General features: G+C 41.6%; 1 protein-coding gene across 1 annotated transcript in view; it reads right to left on the bottom strand.

Annotated features, from left to right (window-relative positions):
* Positions 1-333: 333 nt before the first annotated feature.
* The window catches only part of abca12 (ATP-binding cassette, sub-family A (ABC1), member 12), a 72,703-nt gene continuing 52,329 nt past the window's right edge, over positions 334-20,707 (bottom strand). The window contains exons 56-74 of the mRNA XM_069533490.1: positions 19,734-19,823; positions 18,439-18,526; positions 18,175-18,302; positions 17,498-17,585; positions 17,115-17,223; positions 15,285-15,339; positions 12,721-12,898; positions 12,480-12,595; positions 9,613-9,775; positions 9,160-9,413; positions 8,490-8,694; positions 8,135-8,244; positions 7,318-7,468; positions 4,342-4,476; positions 3,645-3,748; positions 3,159-3,251; positions 2,900-3,005; positions 1,495-1,632; positions 334-1,072 (exon numbers count right to left, since the gene is read on the bottom strand). Of these exons, the coding sequence (XP_069389591.1) occupies positions 965-1,072; positions 1,495-1,632; positions 2,900-3,005; positions 3,159-3,251; positions 3,645-3,748; positions 4,342-4,476; positions 7,318-7,468; positions 8,135-8,244; positions 8,490-8,694; positions 9,160-9,413; positions 9,613-9,775; positions 12,480-12,595; positions 12,721-12,898; positions 15,285-15,339; positions 17,115-17,223; positions 17,498-17,585; positions 18,175-18,302; positions 18,439-18,526; positions 19,734-19,823 (2,419 nt within the window). The 3' untranslated portion in view covers positions 334-964. The remainder of the gene's footprint in view (positions 1,073-1,494; positions 1,633-2,899; positions 3,006-3,158; positions 3,252-3,644; positions 3,749-4,341; positions 4,477-7,317; positions 7,469-8,134; positions 8,245-8,489; positions 8,695-9,159; positions 9,414-9,612; positions 9,776-12,479; positions 12,596-12,720; positions 12,899-15,284; positions 15,340-17,114; positions 17,224-17,497; positions 17,586-18,174; positions 18,303-18,438; positions 18,527-19,733; positions 19,824-20,707) is intronic.

The following is a 20,707-nucleotide window of genomic DNA, read 5'->3' as shown; positions in this document are numbered from 1 at the left end:
AATTTAGCCACATAAAGATATGCACACTTATCACCTAAATCTTACACACTGGACCTTTAATGAAATCCGCTCCAAAAGTTAATGTGGTCTTCCTTGGCCCGTTCCCCATCCTACCACCAGCGTATAATAAAATCAGTTCAGTAGTTTTAGCGTTATATTGCCAAAAGTAAGACAAAAAACCAAAAAACAGACAAACAGCAATGAAAACATAACCAACCTCGGTGGCAATAAGACTGAAATCAACTATAGTGTAAATGTGGTTTTGTGATTTTGTACAGCAAAATCAACAATACTTATTCAACAATAAAAGCACATGAGGCAAATGAGCAGCTGTTGCATTTGAAAATAGCTTTATTAGAATAAAAAAAATAGGCTTAATGCATTCAATGCCATTTAGAACAGGTCAATAAGTAGGAAAGACTACATTAAATAATTTAATCAATTACATCATATCATTTCATTCATTCTAAAAGTAGATATGCCCTAAGAGGAAGAGTTAATGAGTTGGATAAAAGTGCCTATTAAGGATGTTTGTCCAGAGGACTTCATCCAGAAAACATAAATCAAATTAAAATGATTCTAAATCAAAAATATGTCAAACAAATAATGCATTTAATCTCCTATGGAGTAATATATAGTAAACAGTCCATCAACCACAGAGAAAGAAATCAATAGTCTACATGATAACTTCATATCCTTCATAAATAACATATGTTGAAATCAAGGTAAACAAACAAATGTCCCGTAACATAGGAAAAAAACTTCTTTCACATGTGCATGAATGCAAACGTACATGAGTTTTTTGCTTCTCATTGCGAGTCTGATTTGATAAGGTTCCTTCACATATCTTTAGTCAAGAGAGTGAGTGAGTGAGTGAGTGAGTGAAAGAGGTAGAGAGAGAGTAAGCGAGAAGGAGAAAAGGAGGGAGGGAGGGAGGAGAAGAAGGTGGCAGTCAGGCAGTGCTCTATGCATCTACTACCTTCTTGCAGTCCAGATCATAACACTCTTCTTCTTCGCTGTGAATTGGTATGGTCTCCATGCCAATCTTTCCCATGGCGAAATTGATGAAGACCTGTGGAGATACAGGGACAATGTATGAGCCATTATTCTCTCTGAGTGCCATAAATTTGAGCTAATCTGTTGACAGTTTCCTCTGCAGCCCCCCCCCCCCTCTCTTTTTAGTGCCTTTGGTATCGTCCAATCCCAGAGCCCCAAAAGGGCAGAGTGGTTGAATACCAGCACTGGCTGCATATAAAGCTCCCAGATTCTCTCCCCAACTCATATTCCATTTATTTTCCCTGAGGCATACCCTCTGTCAGTTTCCCTCTGCCTCTTTTAAACTTTCCTCTACTCAGTCTTTCTTCTGCCCCTGTCTCACTCCTCTCCTCTCATCTCCTGTCCCTTTTTTCTGTCCCCCGCCACCATCCACCCACCCCTACAAAACCTCACACTAGTCCTTCTTCCCCTTCTCTGTTTGTGTCCTGTCTTCCTCACCTCATCCAGTGTGGTCTGGCTCACAGAGAAGTGTTTGATCTGCAGAGCATTCTTGTTTGACTCCAGCTGGTCGAAGATGTCTGCCACCCCTCCTGGTGCAACTGGTACGTGGTACTCCACCATAGTGGAGTGCTGGTCCTGTGTGTTGAGATAGAGTGCACAAGTAGAGGGTTAAATATTCTTAAAAAACATGAAATACTATAACATACAAAGAAAAGCTTTTCAGAAAAACGCATGTAAGTATATATACTTTTTACCCTCCTCCATCAAATACTCTTGGCTACATCGGATACAATATGTGTATGTATATGTTTCTGGTTTCAGAGAAAACTTATAACACAGCATGATTGACTACACCAAGAGGTTGTGTTTTTGTCTGTGTTTGCCTGTAATTTACCAGGATTACATAAACACTGCAGGAAAGATTACCACAACAGTTGGTGGGAGGATGTGGCATGTGTTAGGTAAGTGCCCACTGAAATTTGGTGTGGGTCCGGATCAGGGGGCGGATCCAGGACTAATTTGTTCAGTTTCTTTCTCATTGCCAGAATAGGGCGTTTTGCAACATTTTTGTGGATTTCTCAGCGAATAATTCACGGATCTTGATGAAGAAATCTGTCATGTTAAGGGGACTGGTATTTATGAGTGTGTACAATTTGGTTAAGATCATAATAAAAATCTGGGTCTAATGAATCTAAATATGGATTCATAAGGCGACTGTTGGTGCCAGGCAGAGGTATGAGCTCTCTGAGTCCCTCATATTTCATATAGATTGAAACCTCCCCTACTTAATATTGCCATATTAACAATAGCCTTAAGTTTTAACCCCTGGTACACACCCTGTTAAATGCAAAACTGGTAGACACATTTAGTGACTTGGTTTTACACATGATGATGGAACAGCTAAAGAGCCAGACATTTCTCTCAGGGAGCCGATGAGGACAAAAGCAGAGCTCAAGGAAGAGAGAATATCAGACTAAGATTTGCCAGGTCTACCGAAACACCTCCAAATGAATAACATCATTATAAAATGATAAAAATAATTATTTACATCTTGTTGCACAACCCCCACAGTAACTCAAAAAACTATTAGTGCTGCGTTAAAGCTAGAAACCAGAAACCAGCTCATGTAAGGGCACACCAGTGGGAGTTAAGAGTGCACCTTCTGTTGATGTTCTACACAAATTAGTCAGACCTATTGTAAATGAAAAAGAACTCATGGCAACCAAAAGCTTATTTTAGAAGCATTTTTGCTGTGTAATATCACAAGGCAAGAAAGTATTTGCACAGATTCATACACAACAAATCCAACTAAATGTATCGTGACATTCTACTGCTGTATTTCGCCTTTTTGCCCTCCTCCACCAAATACTCTTGGCTACATCGGACAGCTGACAAAGCTCACCTTGAGGTAAGTGCTGGGGAATCTGCGCTGCATGAAGCCAGTGATTGCATCTGCGTCGCAGGAGGCCTCAGCCAAGTACATCCTCACGGTGAACCCGCTGCCAAACCTGCACAGAGGAGATCGTACGAACAAAGCCCAGTGTTATAACAGGTCTGAGGGGTGGGGTTGAGGCCACAGTGGGGTGAGAAGAGTTGGAGGCTTTGCAGCCAGTGTGGAGAGCACCAATGGATGGATTGGAGGACGAGCAGAGGTCACTAACCTGTTCTTAATGTGCTGCAGAGAGCCCAGGCATCGGAACTGACCTTTATCCATGATGGCAAGACGGCTGCACAGCGCCTCACACTCCTCCATGCTGAGAGGCAGCGACAAAGACAGAAAGGTAAAAGGTCAAACTAGGACCCTTTGAGCATACACTAATCAGCAATGCCCACTGTCACACATAAATAAATATACATTTAGTCGCTTTCTACACTGTTATCTACAATATACTGTGGTAAAATTGCCAAGAACACAGATGGGATGCTGGATACAATACCAAGAAAAAACAGATGTTGCAGTTTGTATCCAAAATGTAAAAAACAATAGGTAAACAAACGATCGCAGCTATTTTACACGCCAATGCCCAGAAGTTCCATGTGTCTCATAACATTGCACCAGAAAAGGTGCATCATTTGACCTGGAAGTAAATGTTGATTGTATCTGTTCCCATTACAGACAAAAGCCAGATGTTGGTGGGTTTTCTAACCTGTGAGAGGTGAGGACCACAGCACATTTTCCTTTCACTTCCTCTGAGATGATTTTCCACAGGTGACGCTTGGTGCGAGGGTCCATGCCAGAGCTTGGCTCGTCCTGCGGAGATAGGACAGACGAGAGGAGGGTAGAAGGGTGTGCAGAAAAGAAAAGGGGGAGATAGAAATAAAGAGAGACAGATCAAGGGGTGAGGAGATGTGAATAGAGGAAGAGAGCGTGGTGCAAACAGTGTGCAGGGAGAGAAGGAAAAACCAAGGAAAGGATAAATATGAAAGAGTAAGAAATGTGTAATTGCAAAATCGGACAGGAGATGGGAGGCCGTTACAGATAAATCCAAATGGTGGAGGATAAAGGAAGAAATAAAAATGAAGAGAAAATATTATTAAGAAGAATATCAAGAGAAGGAAATAAAAAGAAGGGACAGAAGGGGGACAGGTAAGAGAAAAAAATGATTGAATAGACATAGAACGTAAAAATGAAGTAGAGTATTGGAAGACTAGGCTTGGGTAAGCCTGAGCAAGCCGACTCATTAACTATCACTATATCATTAACTATATGTCAGTTCTAGTCTGTTATGTCAACGATCCTTTCAGGAGGAGCAGTTTTGTGCAGTTAGTTTACTATGTGTTGTCTCGTGGCCAGTTAGGCGACTAAATGAGCAGCTACAGCAGCGGGAACAGACGTGTCCTCACCAGGAGCAGGATCTGCGGGTGTCCGATGAGAGCCAGCGCCGTCGAGAGCTTCCTGCGGGTGCCGCAGCTGTAACCCTCAGTGATGATGTTCCTGTGGTAGCTGAGCTCCAGCCTCTTCAGCAGGTAGTTCACCACCTTCAAGAAAAACATTAAGAATGTGATTATCCAGAGAATAAACAAAATGAAATAGAAAAAACACAATAAGCAAAGCACAGCTTCTAATCCATTAATCATAACAGAAATGTTGGCAATACAGAGTCATGTTTGAGATAGATTTGATAGATAAAAGCCATCCGGATTTAACTTTTAATGTTAGACTATATAATGTTTCCTGAAGCCACAACTAGCAAAAACAGGATAATGGTGAATACTTAAACAGTATAAGAGATGCACGAGTAGAGGAGTTTCAGAAGTAACACTACAGTAAAAAGACAGTAACTTGGAAATGTGTTTTCAAAGCAACACCAGTCATCAAACAGTTTATTCATCATAGCCTGAGCAGCCTTCTTAAAACACTTTGTTAGATCCTATAAACACAACAAAAGCCTTCTCTTTAGCTTCCACATAAATCTGCTATTTTACACACATATGCAAGGATAATACACAAAGACAGATAATCTTGTGTAAGCAGCTTTGTCAATAACAATAATAATACATTTAAAGAAACACTGAGTAACTTTCACCGAGCTGCAGCGCCCTCTGCAGCCACACGTGGTGATTAATTCTGTTGGGCTTGTCAGGGTGATTAAGTGGTTTTCATTGAAAGGAAAAACAAAGCCTATCAATCGTTGACTGTATAGTTCCTCTCACTGAACTGAAACACAACTGAACAAGTGGATATTACCCATGATTCCCTGCTTTCTGAACCAGAAGTGCTGCTGCTGTAACAAATATACCACACTCTGTTTGAAGTTCTCCAAAACACCACAACGTTTTGTGCTACAAAAAGATAATCAGTGTAGATGTGCAATAGATTTACTGTCATCTACAGCTTGTCAATAGGTTTAATGTTTGCTCTGCATGGCTGATTGTTACTCCCTGTAGTTTCATGAGCACGAGGATGATGTCAAGTATTCATTTGTGACTCCAGCAGCTCTGAACAACACCGGATTGTCACAGGAAGTTGATTATCTATTCCTTTAATCCATCAACTGGGGGTCCTCTCTCTGGAGAACAAGGCCAATATCCCACTACACACACACGCGCACAATCGAGACACTGATCACAGCAGGAAAAGCTGGATTTACAGAAATCTTTATTTTTTGAGGGTGCCCTCCCCACTCCTTAGTGGCTACCTGATTTCCATGTTAATTTCTGTTGTTGCCTTTTAAGATTCTCTCCAGTACAGCGGCACAGAAAATAACTGAAGTATCTATCTGTCTTACTCTGATGCATTTTTAATGTTGTTTGTCCAACAATGACGACTTTATCTAAACTCCATTCTGTCCCAAGGCTGCAAACTTCAGGGAACAGAGACTGACACGGCGTAATGTGGTGCCAATCAGTTTATCCTGTGTGTTAGACCACATTTCAAAGTGAGAAAAAAGAAAAAACCTTCAATAGCTCACAACCATTTCAGTCACTTAAAAATCTTTATGCTCGCCTATTAATCACATGAAATACTGGGCTGCAAATACCAGCTCATTTTCCAATAGCTTGAGGTGATTTCCCATCGGTGAGCTTTAGCCGATTTCCCCATCAGATGGCAAGTTTGGAAATCGGATCAATGTAGCAAGCCAATGCAATGGATAGCTTAGTTCACTTTGATTCTTTGCTTTCTCACTCCTGTAGGATTTGCCTATAGTGTAGATTTTTTTTGTATGATTCTGAGTTCCTCAATCCTGGTTATTTGGGCACTAAGTAGGATTTTAGATGTTGTACACAAATACACAGCAGCAGCAGCTACATTTGGACGATAAGCACTGGAAGCATAGCATAGTCCCGACTGGTTTGGATCAAAATGTTCTCTCATAAAACCCCCTTTCTATCACCTTTGATGTAACAGCTCATTAAGCCCGACAAAACCATGTCAATACAAAATGACCCCATTAAGGCTTGTTTCATTATCCACAGCTAGGGGACTGTCAGTGGGAGACAACATAAGAGGAGCTCTATATATAACCTCATCTTTGTGAATTAGCTCAACACCGATACTGTGACCATTATAACCATTGTTGGCATTTCCCTGACCAGAGGAGGAGGAGCTGTAACAATAGCAATGACAATGATTAGAACCAGCAGGAACCGTTTCTGTGCCTTGCTCTGCTCGTGTAAGTATGTGTGTACATGTGCGCATATTTGCAAATGTGTGCGCGCACTTCTGTTTCTGACCAATCAATATTTTTTGTGCTTCTGCACTTATGCAGAGATAACACAATAGTCAAAAGTCTCCCCTGTGTACGATTTAGATTTGATGTGTTTTCTGCACATTCCCATCGACCTCAGAGCTGTTTCTTTCCTTCTCTTTCTTTTGTGTAAAAATATCAAGATGGAGAATCAGAAATCACAACATCTCTTTAATGGTTGCAGTGCAGATTCCCTTCATGTCAGCAGCAGCAGCAGCAGCAGTGACAGGCAGGCACGTTTGGTAATCACCACAGAAACCAGATTGATTAGTTCTCAGAGAGATAAATGGGAAGAATTAGCATACAGTGACATGTCAAATGAGATGCTCTCATCATCAAAGTATCGTTTAAATGTAAATTTGTCTGCACTGAAGCGTACAGCATTGGCTTAATTCTTAAGGTTGGATTGCTCGAGCTGACAACAACAGCTTCTCCATTTTGCCCCTGATAGTGCAGATTTCAGCAGACATCACTCAACACTTCACACCCTCTGATTCAGCACGCATGGAAGTATCAGCAGTTGGGAATGCATGTTTTTTGTATTTATATCTGATAATGTGTCATTTTGCACATGTTGTTGTCACTACCTGAAGCTTTGAATGGCAGCACAGAATCTGCAGCATCTCCTTACCCTTTCTCTGTCCCTCTTCGGGATGCCTCTGATGCAAGCATAGAAGTACAAGTGCTCTTCTCCTGTGAGCAGATTGTCCAGAGCGTCCTCCTGGGGACAGTAGCCGATGTTGATTCCCTTGCTACGGCAATCCATGATGTCGACCAACCGCCTGGGGGAAAAAAAACAAACAAGGATTAAGACAGACTCTCTTGTGGCATCCACCACTGGGACCTGTTGTCTCTAGCGGGCCAATGTTTGGAATGCCCACCATGTGGCCTGACAGCACAGCAGGAATGGGGAGTAAGGCTCTTTATACTTTTGCTGCATCTCGGTAAATCCCAAACCACCATGTTCAAATATGGTCTAATGCAAAGCAATAACACCTCTCATTTGTGGATATTGGTGTTACACAAATTGAATCTCGCCCTAATTCATTAGGCAGCACAGCCTGGGCACCTGTAAAAATTAAATCTAAACCATGGGTTTGTCTCTGTCTCCTCCTCCATAGTGATTCTCACAGTTCATCTTTATTTCGCAGGAATATGCCTCAAGCGTCTGTGTTGTTCAGACGGTACATCTATGCATACTATATGTAATAAACACCTTCATGTTTTCCACTGTGCACATGGTCTAATGTAACTAACCAGTGCAGTTTCAGTCTTTGTGCATTTTGTTTCAGGCCACTGTGACCTTTGACCACCGAAATCTAATCAGGTCATCCTGATCAAATTGTCAAAATGTAAAGTAATTCCCTAAAAGTGAACTTGAAATATTGTGTTCCCAATTCAGTCACATTTGCGTGTCATATGACCTAATAAATGAATGTGCATCTTACCCATCCCAGTCCCTGATCTGTGCTGTGCCATCAGTGGGGCTAACATCTCCAGTCAGCATCTTGAAGGTGGTGGTTTTTCCTGCTCCATTCACTCCCAGCAGACCAAAGCACTGTAAACAATCAGTCACTTCTTAGTAACCATGAAGCATTCGACCTCTATAAAGAACTATGATACAGAGATTAGATAGATGTTCATGTCATTATTAAACTGGATTTATGGATAAATGGATAGATGAAGGATTTATGGATTATTACAGTCATGCTGTTGTTACAAGAGCCTGATAAGTCATTCATTATACAATGGCCCCTTTTGTTATCCAACTGCCTTGTTTATAATCCTGCTCCTCAGGCTCACCTCTCCTGCAGGGATTCCCACAGAGAGCCTCTTGACAGCAGGGACCTTCCTCTTTAAGTGTTGATAGATCTTGGTGAGCTGGTTGACCTGCAGTATGTCCATGTTGGCTGCTCCACTGGAGACCCGTAGGTGCTCTGCTGCCACGTCCTCATCCTCATCCTCACCAGCCACCCGTGGCAAAGTCTTTCTGCCACAAATCAAATGCCTGCAAAAGAGGGAAAAGTAAGAGGTGTTTAAGTTAATAGGAGTAACTGGCGCAGAAAACGCCGCATTACATACTGGTAGCAGTTCAGGCTACACAAAGAAAGAAGATATTTATCTTTTATAATTTTGAACTTAGAGCAATTTAACTTTTTTTTTAATTACTTAAAGTGGTTCTGATGCATATTTAATTCTTCATTTGCATATTGTCAGTATTTATATGTCACATTTATATTCTAGGCTGCAAGAGAGTCCACATTCTGTTCCATTCTGCACATGCACTATACTGTCCAAGCACAAGCAGGGTATATCCGAGTGCAAGCATCAGGTTTTGAGTAAGAGCATTAAAAAATCTGAATGTAAACATTGTAAGGTCCTGCCCTCAAACTGAAGAATAAAGATTTGTACGCAGGAGTTTGTGATAATTTTCTGGCGTCAGCCGTCTTCAGCCGGCATCAGTTTTTCTTACCTGACTTTTCGCAGGAGGAACTTGTTGAGCAGGAGACGCAGCGTGAAGAAGACCACGCCTTGGATGAAGGAGGAGAGGAACATCCAGCCCAGGGCGTCTGTGGAGAATGGGTTCTGATAGGCATCAACGCCATAGCCACTGAGGATCTGGACCTCTATGTTTTTCCTCGCCAGGTGCAGCAGCCCGTTCCCAAAGTTAAACTGGGGGAAGATGAGGAAGGCGTAGCTCAGCCTTTCGAAGATAATGTTGATGAGCTGCAGGGGGAGAGGTCAGAAGAGGCAGCGTTGAGTATTGTAATCCTTTTTCATGAGGGACATTTGTCCTTTCCAATGCATTTCAATATAACTACAGCTACAAGGTTGAATTCAACAGTTAATGAACAGTCACATATTTAACTTCAGGGCTATTTAGTTCCTAACAAAGTGTATCTTGACTCAGGCAGTAGATGCTGACCTCACTGTTGCCCACTGAAATTTGGCCAAGGAAGTAGAGAATAGAGGTGGACATGATGGTGTTGACACTGATGAAGAGGTTGATGCACACGTAGGTGATGAAAGCCATCTCTGCATCCTTGAAGACGCCTGACAACAGATACATCCAGGGGAAGGTGGAAAACCTGAGGAATTTGAAACGTAACACCGAGTAAAAATGCAGCCACACATGCACCTTAAAAACATAGACACGGACAGTTTATAAAATACTATATCTAAAATCACAGGACTCTGCATGTTCAAGTGAAGTGGTTCAGGATAAACTCAGAAGCTGTGAGGTGAAAATAGGAATCAAAGAATAGCAGAGGGAAAAGGACACCACACCATGACAAGGGTAAACATTCAGTCATGGCGCCAAAGAAGAGGAAGATAAATTACATCTCCCGTTATTCCCCTGCTAGCAGAACATCATTTTCCCTCTGGTTTTTTCTGTTCTCTCTTTTCTTCTCTGTTCATTTGATTGGGGTGTGTGGGTCAGCCAGACAGAGGAGGGAAGCAAAAAAAAAAGAAATGAAAAACTAAAAGAAGTGGGGTTGTGAAAAAGAAAGAGACAAGACACAAACAGATAGAGCCAGACACAGACAAAGCTTCTGTGTAGCAACCACCACCACCCAAGAAAAGGTGCATGGTAGGCAGACTGTGGGTGCCAAGACAGGGAATAGAAGCAAGAGAGGCTACACACCAGACCAGGTGGGTGCAGCCTGACAGATGGAGCGCTGTGATTACTCATTGCTTGGGAGGGAGACATCTGTCTGATAAATGAGGAGCAGAGTGCTGACTTGGAGCCCTAAGATTTCCGGGCTCAAGACGAAGACCGCGACAGCAACGACAAGGAGGAGTCTTAACCTCTGCTGCAGCTGGGAAATGATGTAAACCCCCCCCGTGATCCAGATGCTGGAATCATTGCACATCATCGGTTTGACACCTTCCCAGGATCTACATCTCACGGTTCAATTGATTTGAAATCCTTGTGGTTAATTAGTCTCTATTTCGCACTGAGTCTTACAATTATTGCTACAAGTCCTGATGCTTCCTGATCCCCCCTCCCTCTCTCTCTAGTGTCTTTGGCTTGAATTGGATAAACACGTTGGCAGTGATTTTTCTAGCAATCTTTCAGTCCTACCACCATCTGTCTTTGCAGGAAAAACAGCAGCGTCGTCATGGCCCCCCTGCTGAAGACCCAACCTGGCGGTGCACAAAGTAGCACTTGCAGTAGAGGCCAGAAAGTAGAAGTGATAGTGCGAGGACGTGATTTTGAAAATTACTAAAAACCTTTGTTCAAATTAGTTTGATCAAGTAACACATGATCAGTTCGACCGAGGTCAGATGATCAAAGCATCAGAACATTGACATTCAAATAGCATGGATGCTGTGTGTGTATAATGAGGGGATGTATAATGAGGATGGGTGTCTTGCAGCAGAATAAATCACTTGTCAATGAGTTTGATTGAATTTGAGTAGTAGAGATGCATCTGGACAGTTTACATTCATCAGCAAGGATAAAGTCAGCCAAACATATGTGAAAGTTTTCCACATATGCATCCCTCACGTCACTGGTTCAGATTGTTCTTTTCTAAATAGCTGTTCACATCTTGTGGTGACCTCAGTTCTTAAAAGAAGACTACACTTGATTATAACCTTTTGGCTACATTCAGACCTGGCATTAATATCCGTCCAAAGAGATCTGATCACAAGTGGACTGAGCTCGTCTGCTCACACCTGACATTAAAATGCGTGAAAGCGAGAGATAGAGAGAAAGAGAGCAAGTGGAGTCAGTAGAGGCTCAATGAATCATAGCTGTGGGTAGACCTACCACGAGGAAAGATTTGACCCATTAGGGAAAAAAATGGAAATCATTATGTGGTGTTCAGTGTTGATATCACAACACAAATCACTGTATGGACAATGTGAACCGCAAGTTTTCTTTCATTATGAAACTGCAGCTGAGTAAGTCGTCCTTTATGTGTGGCCCAGGACACATTTGCGTTCACACAGTGAAAAGAATGTAACCACATGCGTCCCAGACCACCTCCTACACTCAAAATAATAATAATAATAATAACAAAAACTGGCTTTATTTTTTATCAATTACATATTCAATTTCCATGTAATGTCATAAAATCAGTTCAATGTGAAGGGTCACATTTAATGAAGTGTTTTCTATCACTTTGAAATATATACATTAAACACTTAAGTTATTTTATTTAGTCACACCAATGCTACATGATAGAAAACACTGTATTAAATGTGACCCTTAAAATTTAACCTGTGCAATAAAGTTAAATTGAAATTTAATGTATTTGTATGTTAATGCTGCATGGATGTTAAGACCAGGTCTGAACTGGGTCTTCAAACCTTGCACCAAACATCGAGAATCAAACCTTCAGATTCTTCCCATGATCTTATTAAGAAGAGAAAATGAAGGTAAATAGTAAAATAAATATACACACTGCCTGTTGTAAACAGCCAACACAGTTTACAGAGCAATTTCATAGTTCGGCACTGCAAGTAGTTGTATTGTAGGGAATATTCCAAGCATAGAGTGAAAGCAAACCTGACCAAACTGCTTGTTTTCAACCTGCATGATTGTGCCACTGCTGAGTTTTGTTCTGAGTTATCTGAGTTGCCACGTTGTTATAAAAGTTTAACGTGCAGTTTTCCTTTGAAAATATTATTATTATTATTATTATTATTATAATATTATTATATTATACAATATTTTACGGCCCGAATGCCATGAAGCAGCAGAGGCCAAAAGACAAGTCAAAATAGATTGACAATCGTTCCTCAGTAGGTTACAGTAAATCAACATCCTCTCTATTTACTGACCCAAAGAGCACCAGAAGGAGGGCGACGGCACCCAGATTCTGCCGATCTGTGAACGCTGGGACCTGGAAGGCTGCAACCACACAGATTGTCAAAGTCACGGGGATCAGATAGATGACCTGCCAAAAAAAAAGAGAGACATGATGTAACAGCAGAAAGGCGTGTCATCATATCATTTAATTGACTAAATCTATTAAAAAGATAAGAGGTGTTTGTCTGCATTTTGGCGATTGGTAAATCTTACCATGTCGTAGAGGAAGTTCACAGCCCAGTAGAAGGGCTCGCTGATGCCGGCAATGTGCTGGAGCCTCTTGGAGCCGCTGTGATGCTCATGGACTTCATAGATGGCAAAACTGGCTGTCGTGATTGAGTAACCCGTCAGCACGCACACAGCCACAAGGATCTGGAGCATCCCCTGAATACTGAGGAGCAAAGTAGAATCATTCGAACACAAATCAATTATCGGGCTTGTAATTAGTGTATCTTTCATCTGCATTGCCTTCATTCAAGTTAGTTGTAATGTTTCTTACTATAGGAAAGGCTACAGCTGCTACATCCAAGGATAAGTGTGCGAATCAATATACTCGGCTGTGCTGATTCACTGTGAATGAGGCAACCTGCAGTAATTCTTCCCAGAGAACAATGGCCCATTTCAAAGTCCTCCTACAAACCATCATATTATCGCCTGCTGGGACCTGACTCATTTGAACTATTGAAGTGGCTCACAATAAACTGAATCCCATTAATAACAAACAGCTGCATTAAAAGAGACGCTTGTGCCTCACCTCTGACAAGATAATAGCTACGAAACAAACAGATGGCTTCAAGTCAGGGAACGACTTCGCTGAAGCCTCTGCTGCTGTATCGTCAGTATGCACAGTGGCACCGCTGCAAGGCACAATAATCCTTCTGATTCCTGTTTAGGTGTTTGGATAAAGTCTGATCTCCAGATGAGACCCCAGACAACAAGCTGAGGCTTTGATCCTTCAGTAACTCTTAAACCTGTTGGGCTCATTCAAACTGTCTTAGAGCCACACCGGGTCGTTTTTATACCTAAAAATAACAGCTTCAAAATAATTTTGATGGTACAAACTTATAATAGGGAGAATGTCTGTCATTGCCACAGCGCTTCCTGGATGCCTGGAGCTACACTATGTAACACTGCTGTGTCGTGCTGGAACATTACAGCACACACCAGGAACCAGAGTTCAAGAGTTCTATCTATGAGACAACTAGCTTGCCATTCTCAGTGTAGAATCACGGCAGAGCAAGCACAGAGGACAAGTCTAAAAAAAATTAGGAAGCAACTTAACAGGAGCGAATATCGAAGCATATTTTACTGGAGCTACAAGAGGCCAAAGGATGCAGGACCGATGCAGACCTGGAGTTGTTGCTATTGGACAAGTAAGTCATCACTTCTGCTTGTTGGCTATGTCTTGTGCTGTTCTGCTTGTTTAACATTGTGTAAGTGACGTTGTCGACTTGCTTGTTTATCATCAGAAGCCACGTAGACCCATTTTCGATAGAGGTTTAGCAAGTTAGCCAAACAAGTTGAGTTGAGTGCAGTGAATTTGCAAACGTTGGTCAGTCAGTGGTTGTGGTTGTGGGGCTTCTCAGGCTGTCGGTTTCTTCTCTGTGAGCTTGACAACAAATGCACGTGTGCACAGCTGTATGCATGGGGAGACTCGGACCGTGACTCGTATTTACTACAGTGAATTTCACATCCCACCTGCAGGGGGAGCTCAAGTATTGCAGAGAGCAAATCTTGTTTTGTGTCGCCTCAATGGGGCTACCTGTTCATCTCTCATCCTCTCTTTCCTACCCAGCATGCTGTTGTGGTACCTCTACCTCCGTCCAACAGAAAAAACAGCTGCAAGAGGCTGAAGATGATGCAGAGCAGAGTGAACGAATGGGACAGGGAGAGAATAGCAGACAGGAAGGTGTGGTGGGCATTTTAGGGCAGCACTAACTACAGAGGATACCCAGCAGCTACTGAGCAGGCTTGTTATCGGTATGGCCGAGCCAGCCTTGGAATTTTTTCCCATGGGGCACAGCTACCACACTGTGACAATCAAGACATTTGGAGTAATAAGCCTGCCGTATCTTTAACACAGCTCCGGACAAATCAATACATCTGGCGAGGAAGCAGAATCACCCAGGACGGAGGGGTAATTGTGCACTTGCAGCCGCTGTAGCACCGTAGTGGGCTAAAAAAAAAGGCTATGCAGAGAAATAAATGTGGACTATGTGGAGGAAGTGGAAGCCAGTAAACACTGAAATGGACAGTGAGATTGTTAGTGCTAATAAGGCTCTGGAGAGGCAGGACCTTCTCCGGGCCATGGCCACTTTTTGGAGTGATTCATTTAATTTGATCCACTGGAACACGCGCTTGCAAACATGCATACGAGTGAACACGGAGCTGCGTGCTTCCTGCAGACTGGATCTCAACAGTGGAGTGTTTTAAATAAGCCCATTTTGGAAGGGGGTTAGAATCAATTCACCTCTGTGCCACCTTCAGGGTAAACACTCATTATATCGGGGCTCTGATCAATAGTGCATGCTCAGGGAAATCCATTTGGAAAATCAAATGTGGGTAAATACTGCTGTCATGTGCCTCCCTGACCTGACTCCACCCTGACATTAATGTCCTGAAATGAAATAATAATCTCTGTCAGACGCTGTCAAAAAAACAGCCAATAATTGATTTTTTTACTAATTGTGGAATATTTTCACCAAGTTGAATGCTTCTTTTGCAAGAGCAGTGATTGATAAAGTCGCAGAAAGACAAATTTTAAGTGTGGTCCTTACATTGCATCTTCATCATCCGGCCGACCGAAATACGGGTGACTGGAAACTGAAATGGCTGCAATAGAACAAAAGGAAAACAGAACATTATGATAGTCATAGAAAAAAAACAGCATACAGGCTATTTTTCAGCACATGAACCAAATGAGCAAAGATATTCTCTTAGCCTCTATGGGACACAGTCGGTTGAAAAATATAGTGCGAGATGATTTCATTTGCCAGTGCACACAGAGGAAATTGAATTTTCTTTATCATTTTTTTCAGGGACTTCTAGATGCTTACAGACGTGAACTGCTCCCCCTACATGTCTCCGCTCACATTTCCTGATAAAGGGAGAGTGTGAGTTCACCAAGAGTACAGCAGCCCCAGAGAAAGGCTGCAGGTTCAGTGCTTCGCTGAAAGACACTTTGACGGAGCTGATGAGATCTGTCGACTAATCAGAATGGATGGATGGATAATCTGCTTTGTATCTGTGAGAATCAGCCACTGCTACAACTAACAAGTATATTCACTATCTTCTGGCTTCTTGATGAATCAATAAAAAATTTAAAGTCTGAAACATTTAAAAGAAAAACCATAAAAAATTCTCAGAGGCCTGAAGGATGTAAGGTCTAAATAGATAATCTTGTCTCGTCTGCAGTAAAAAAAAACTGAAAAAGAGTTATTATTTATGCGATCATAGATTGCAAAAGGAAAACCACAAAATGAAATGAACGATTAATTGATTGTGAAAACAGACTTTTTTTCCTGGTGATTGAAAAATTGATTAATGGGTCATAAAATGTTTGCTCTCACAGCCTCAAGCTGAAGCTGCTTTCCTTTACTTTTAAAAGCATAAAGTCACAGATTCATTTTATTCACATTTTATTAAGGTGGTTTATTAACCAGCTGAGTAACTGTTGTTTTCCCTTAGGTATGAGGCAGACAGACTTTGTATTCTACAAGCGCTCCATGAAAAAAAATTTCAATGGCGACCTCTGAAGGGTCTCAGCCCAGCACGGATACTACAGATGGGTTAAGGGCTTCACATCTGACAGAGAAATGATCACCTTGAAAAGTAATCTCCCTGAATCTCCACCCCTGACACCCACCGACACAACTGGGAGTTTGCAGGTAACATTTAAATGATTACACTCTACCCTCGAGCACTTTTAACATCTATGGGGGGAAGAAATGTGTCTGTGCATGTAGCCCTGTGCAGCCACTGTGTGTTTTTTATGAGCATTTCATTATGTGTGTTTATGTGTGTGTGTGTGTCTGTGTGTGTGGGTGTGTGTTCGTGTTTGTGTACGACTGCCTGCAGGCAGATGGTCGGGGCGATGCTTGGAGCTGAAACAGTGCTGAAAACGTGGGCCAACCTCGATCTCTTTAGCATAGCTCCCCAGTGAACAGCGTTCATCAGTATTCGCCATGTATAGTGATGCAAGTCGGAGGATACACAGCACCCCCTGGCTTTAATCCAGTGAAACGAACCGTGAGTAAACACATTGCTTTTATGTTGCTTAGTATCGAAGGTAAATGCATGGGGTGTAACACTAATGTGCATCATGTTTTTTTTTTTTTAAACCTTTTACTCAGCTGATCTTCAGCAATTACCAGGGGGTGTCTGCATGAATACAACACAATCCCAATAAAAAAAAACTTAAACAAGAGAAAACAGCAACAAATGCATATTGCAATGTCAAAAATTGCATAGAATTGATCTTTACTGTCATTGCCTCATAAATTTAGTCTGCTTAATCAATTAAACTCAAATCTAACACTGGGCCCTTTCCCTGTGAGTGAAGTAGTGAGTTTATACTTGTAACACTGTTTCCCCGGCTGCCGGCTCACCGTATTCACGTGGATCCTTGTCTGCTGGAAGATTGGAGCGAAGGATGAGGTTGTTGAGGCTGTTTAAGTATGCTGGCATTGTGTGGTGGCCCTCAGGGTTGAACCAGACCTACACAAACACACACACACACACACATAAGCATCCCTCACATTGCTGCATATCTGGCCGAGCAGGTCGATCACATCTCCACAAAATGCAGATGTCATCATCTGAGGATACGTACACAGTAAAACAGTGGCACGGTTGCTGCAGTAAAACATATTTACGATGACGCAACAATGATGGTGCAACAATAGAGCTCCGCCTCGTGTCATGTTTTAGTATTCAACAGCTCATCAGTGCTGCAATTAAAGTTGTAGTGAGACAGGAGAGAGAGTTTCACCTTAGACAGAGTGCGATTTTTGGGCACCGCTCGAAGGTCCATTTGTAAGTCAGTAGGAAGCCGCATCCCAAAATCGAATCCACCATACCTGAGAGTAAAAAGCAAATTGGACATATCGATCAAAACAAAGAGTGAAGAGTGTTGCTGAGAAATTAGATGTGACACCCTGTGTTTTTTGCTTGTTTGTTTTTCTTTGATTCACAGACAATGTGTTCCTGCAAGCAAGAAGCACTTTGGGTTAAATCCCACACATTGAAAGTGCGAGTAACACGATCAATACAACTTATCGAAGATACCTTAGTTGTTCTTATCATGCTGAGCGAAAATCTGAAAATCTCAGGTTTCAGGTTTCAAATTACATTCTTTGCAATCAACAGCCAAGAGATTTCAACATATTCAACAGCAGTGCTTTCTTACAAGTGCACGGAACAACATCCTCATCCACACACATAAAACTCCCATTTATTTTGCCGATCATTTGCATGAACAAAGATTGTGATGTATCAGCAATACAATAAATATACATATCATAGTAGACATCATAGTTAATATAAATAGAACACAATACAAAATTTGAACTTGTATAAAATGAATGTCACGCCAATGGTTGGTGTTCACAGGTTCAGCCTCAATAGCCATCATAAATAATAACTATATAACTATTATATGTCATTCACCTGTTCCTGATGAAGTCATTGGCTGTGGCCACCAGGTAGTTCTCCACGTTGATGCCACTGAGGTTATAAACAACCTGAGATGAAGCGATGCTCCTATGTGGCGGCTGATAGTTGTCCTCATCACAAACCTGCAGGGTGCGGAAAAGACAAAAGCATCACGCACAAAAAATCATGAGCAGAACAACACTCACATACACACACACACACGCACGCACACACACACACACACACACACACACACAGTTCTCGATGACCTAGTCTCACCTGTTCCTGTCTGGTGCATTTACAGATACTAAATCCTTTAGAGCTGTTCCCTCTGGAACTCCACTGGTATGTGTTTCGGCCGCAGACCCTTCAAAAAGAAACATGCACAAAGTGAACTGGCAGCAGTTTGTGATAATGCCACAGGCCTTGTCCCCAGACGCACACGACAACATATCGTGAAACCGAGTTGATAACAGCCTGAACCTGTGTACTCATCACAGTACAAAGAAAGGAAAGAGCATGATATGTAAGCGCTCATATGTGCAAAAGTATTATCATAAAAAAAAATCTAACATCCATCTTTTTCAATAATTGTTGCAATTTTAAAAACTATTTCTTTTAGGTTTAAAGACTGACAGTTAATTGTGGTTTGGAAAAACAATAACATGTGTTTTACCTCCTCTCTGTGGATTAGCATTATACCAATATGTAATGAACTTTGTTATGTTGCTGCTATTGTAACATATTCCACTAAATATTATTATTTCATTGCCCAGCCCACACATAGAGCAAACTTGCATGGTGTTTGTGAGATCAGGGTGTAAATACTTCTCTGATTTTGGTTCAAAACTATTTTCAAAGCAGTTTAAAACGAGCTGTAATATCATATTGTGTGAAATTTGCGCTTGTGTGGTTTGATGCTCAACTCCCCCGCACAGTTTGTTTTCTGCCAAATGTTTTCAGGGACACTTGGCGCAGATCAAAAAAACAAAAACACTTGTAGCAATACACATCTTTGACACTTAAATGCACCCTGTTAGTTACATGAACTACACAACACTGTATCACACACTGTGATTACAGGTCATCATGAGAAAGACATGCAGGTTCTTTTGCACCCACTTTTTTTCTTTTGGCAGAGAATTTTAAAATGCCTCTGAGGTTTGGTTTGAGTGCTAGCATTCATTTGAGTGCCTGTAAGGGGGGGAAATCTGCCCCGTAAACACTGGGTGTTTATGGAATACAAATGACGCTCTCATGTCGTCCTGCTGCAGCCCCTCAGCCACATACGTGCCCTGAGCTGAGCGGCTGAAAACAAATAAAGAGGAGCAACATGTGAGAGTGAGAGAGAGAGAGGGCAGTGGGAATCTGAGGGAGACAGACTAGTAAAATGAAACAGGGTGAAAGAGGCGGCACGAAGAGAATGACAATGAGTGAAATGTGAAAACTGTGAAACTGCATGTGGGGCTAAGGGTGGACAGAGAAACTGAGCACAGGTTCACAGGGTATTTCTGAAAAATCTATCACTTTCAGGGTGAACAATAACGGCTGGCATTTGCAAAGTGATTACGTACGGGTTATTAGGCCTGTCAAGGCAGGCATTATCGATCCCAGGGTATGACATCATGGAGTCCACCAGGTTCCCGGAGCTGGGATTTTGGTTCCTGTGGAGCCAGAAAACAACAAGTCAGCCTTGACTTAAACATACATAAAAAAGAGACATTTGAAAATAATGAAGAAGATAAATTGTTTCACGAGGCTCTAACTCAGCATGAGGAGAGAGCAGAGATGAAAAACACACATTCTTTCCTCAAGTATAAGCACAGATACTTACTGAACTATTAGTAAAAGTACTGATTCAACCTCTTTACTCACATTAAAGTATGAAACGTAAATATAAAAGTAAAATTCCCCTCTAAATTCTATTTCTACTGGCTTTATAGGTGCAAAGAAAACTGAGAGTCACATCAATATAGTTCAAAGACTATTCAACATAAACCTTTCTCATTTCAAATGAAAAAAACAAACTTAAAACAGGCGTTAAAGCGAGAAAAGATTTGTGAGTATGTAAAATTGTCAAGAGAGAAATGTGTATATATATGTGTAAATATGAACAGGTTTGGGGAATGTTGTGTTGCTCTGCTTTGTCATGGACGTTGTCAACATTATCAGTTCATGTTGGCTGATTCTTCACTTATTTCACGTCCTTGTCACAGACAGGTGCGCTGTACCTCCTCTCCATGGTTATCTCCCTCTCGTCTGATTTATCCTGATATGTCCTTTACATCACCTTACATTTGATGTGCAAGAGGAGATATACGACAAGGAATCATCTTTTCTGACTTTATGTCCCATCTATTTAGGTTAAATTCTTTGATGTTGTGAAGGCCGCGTTCAATGATGCAAAATAAAAAAAAACGAGTAAGGCAAGTCCCCTAAAATACATTAAAAGAAAAGGAGAAAGTCTATTTTGGAAATGTCAAGAGCAGACAAGAAAGTCGCCAGAAACATAAATACCCAAGTAAAGTACAGATACCTATAATAACAA

The sequence above is a fragment of the Paralichthys olivaceus genome, chromosome 10 (assembly GCF_024713975.1).
Source record: "Paralichthys olivaceus isolate ysfri-2021 chromosome 10, ASM2471397v2, whole genome shotgun sequence".
Classification (NCBI taxonomy): Eukaryota; Metazoa; Chordata; class Actinopteri; order Pleuronectiformes; family Paralichthyidae; genus Paralichthys; species Paralichthys olivaceus.
The sequence above is the reverse complement of the archived record's forward strand: the minus strand, read 5'-3'. Positions and strand labels throughout refer to the sequence as shown.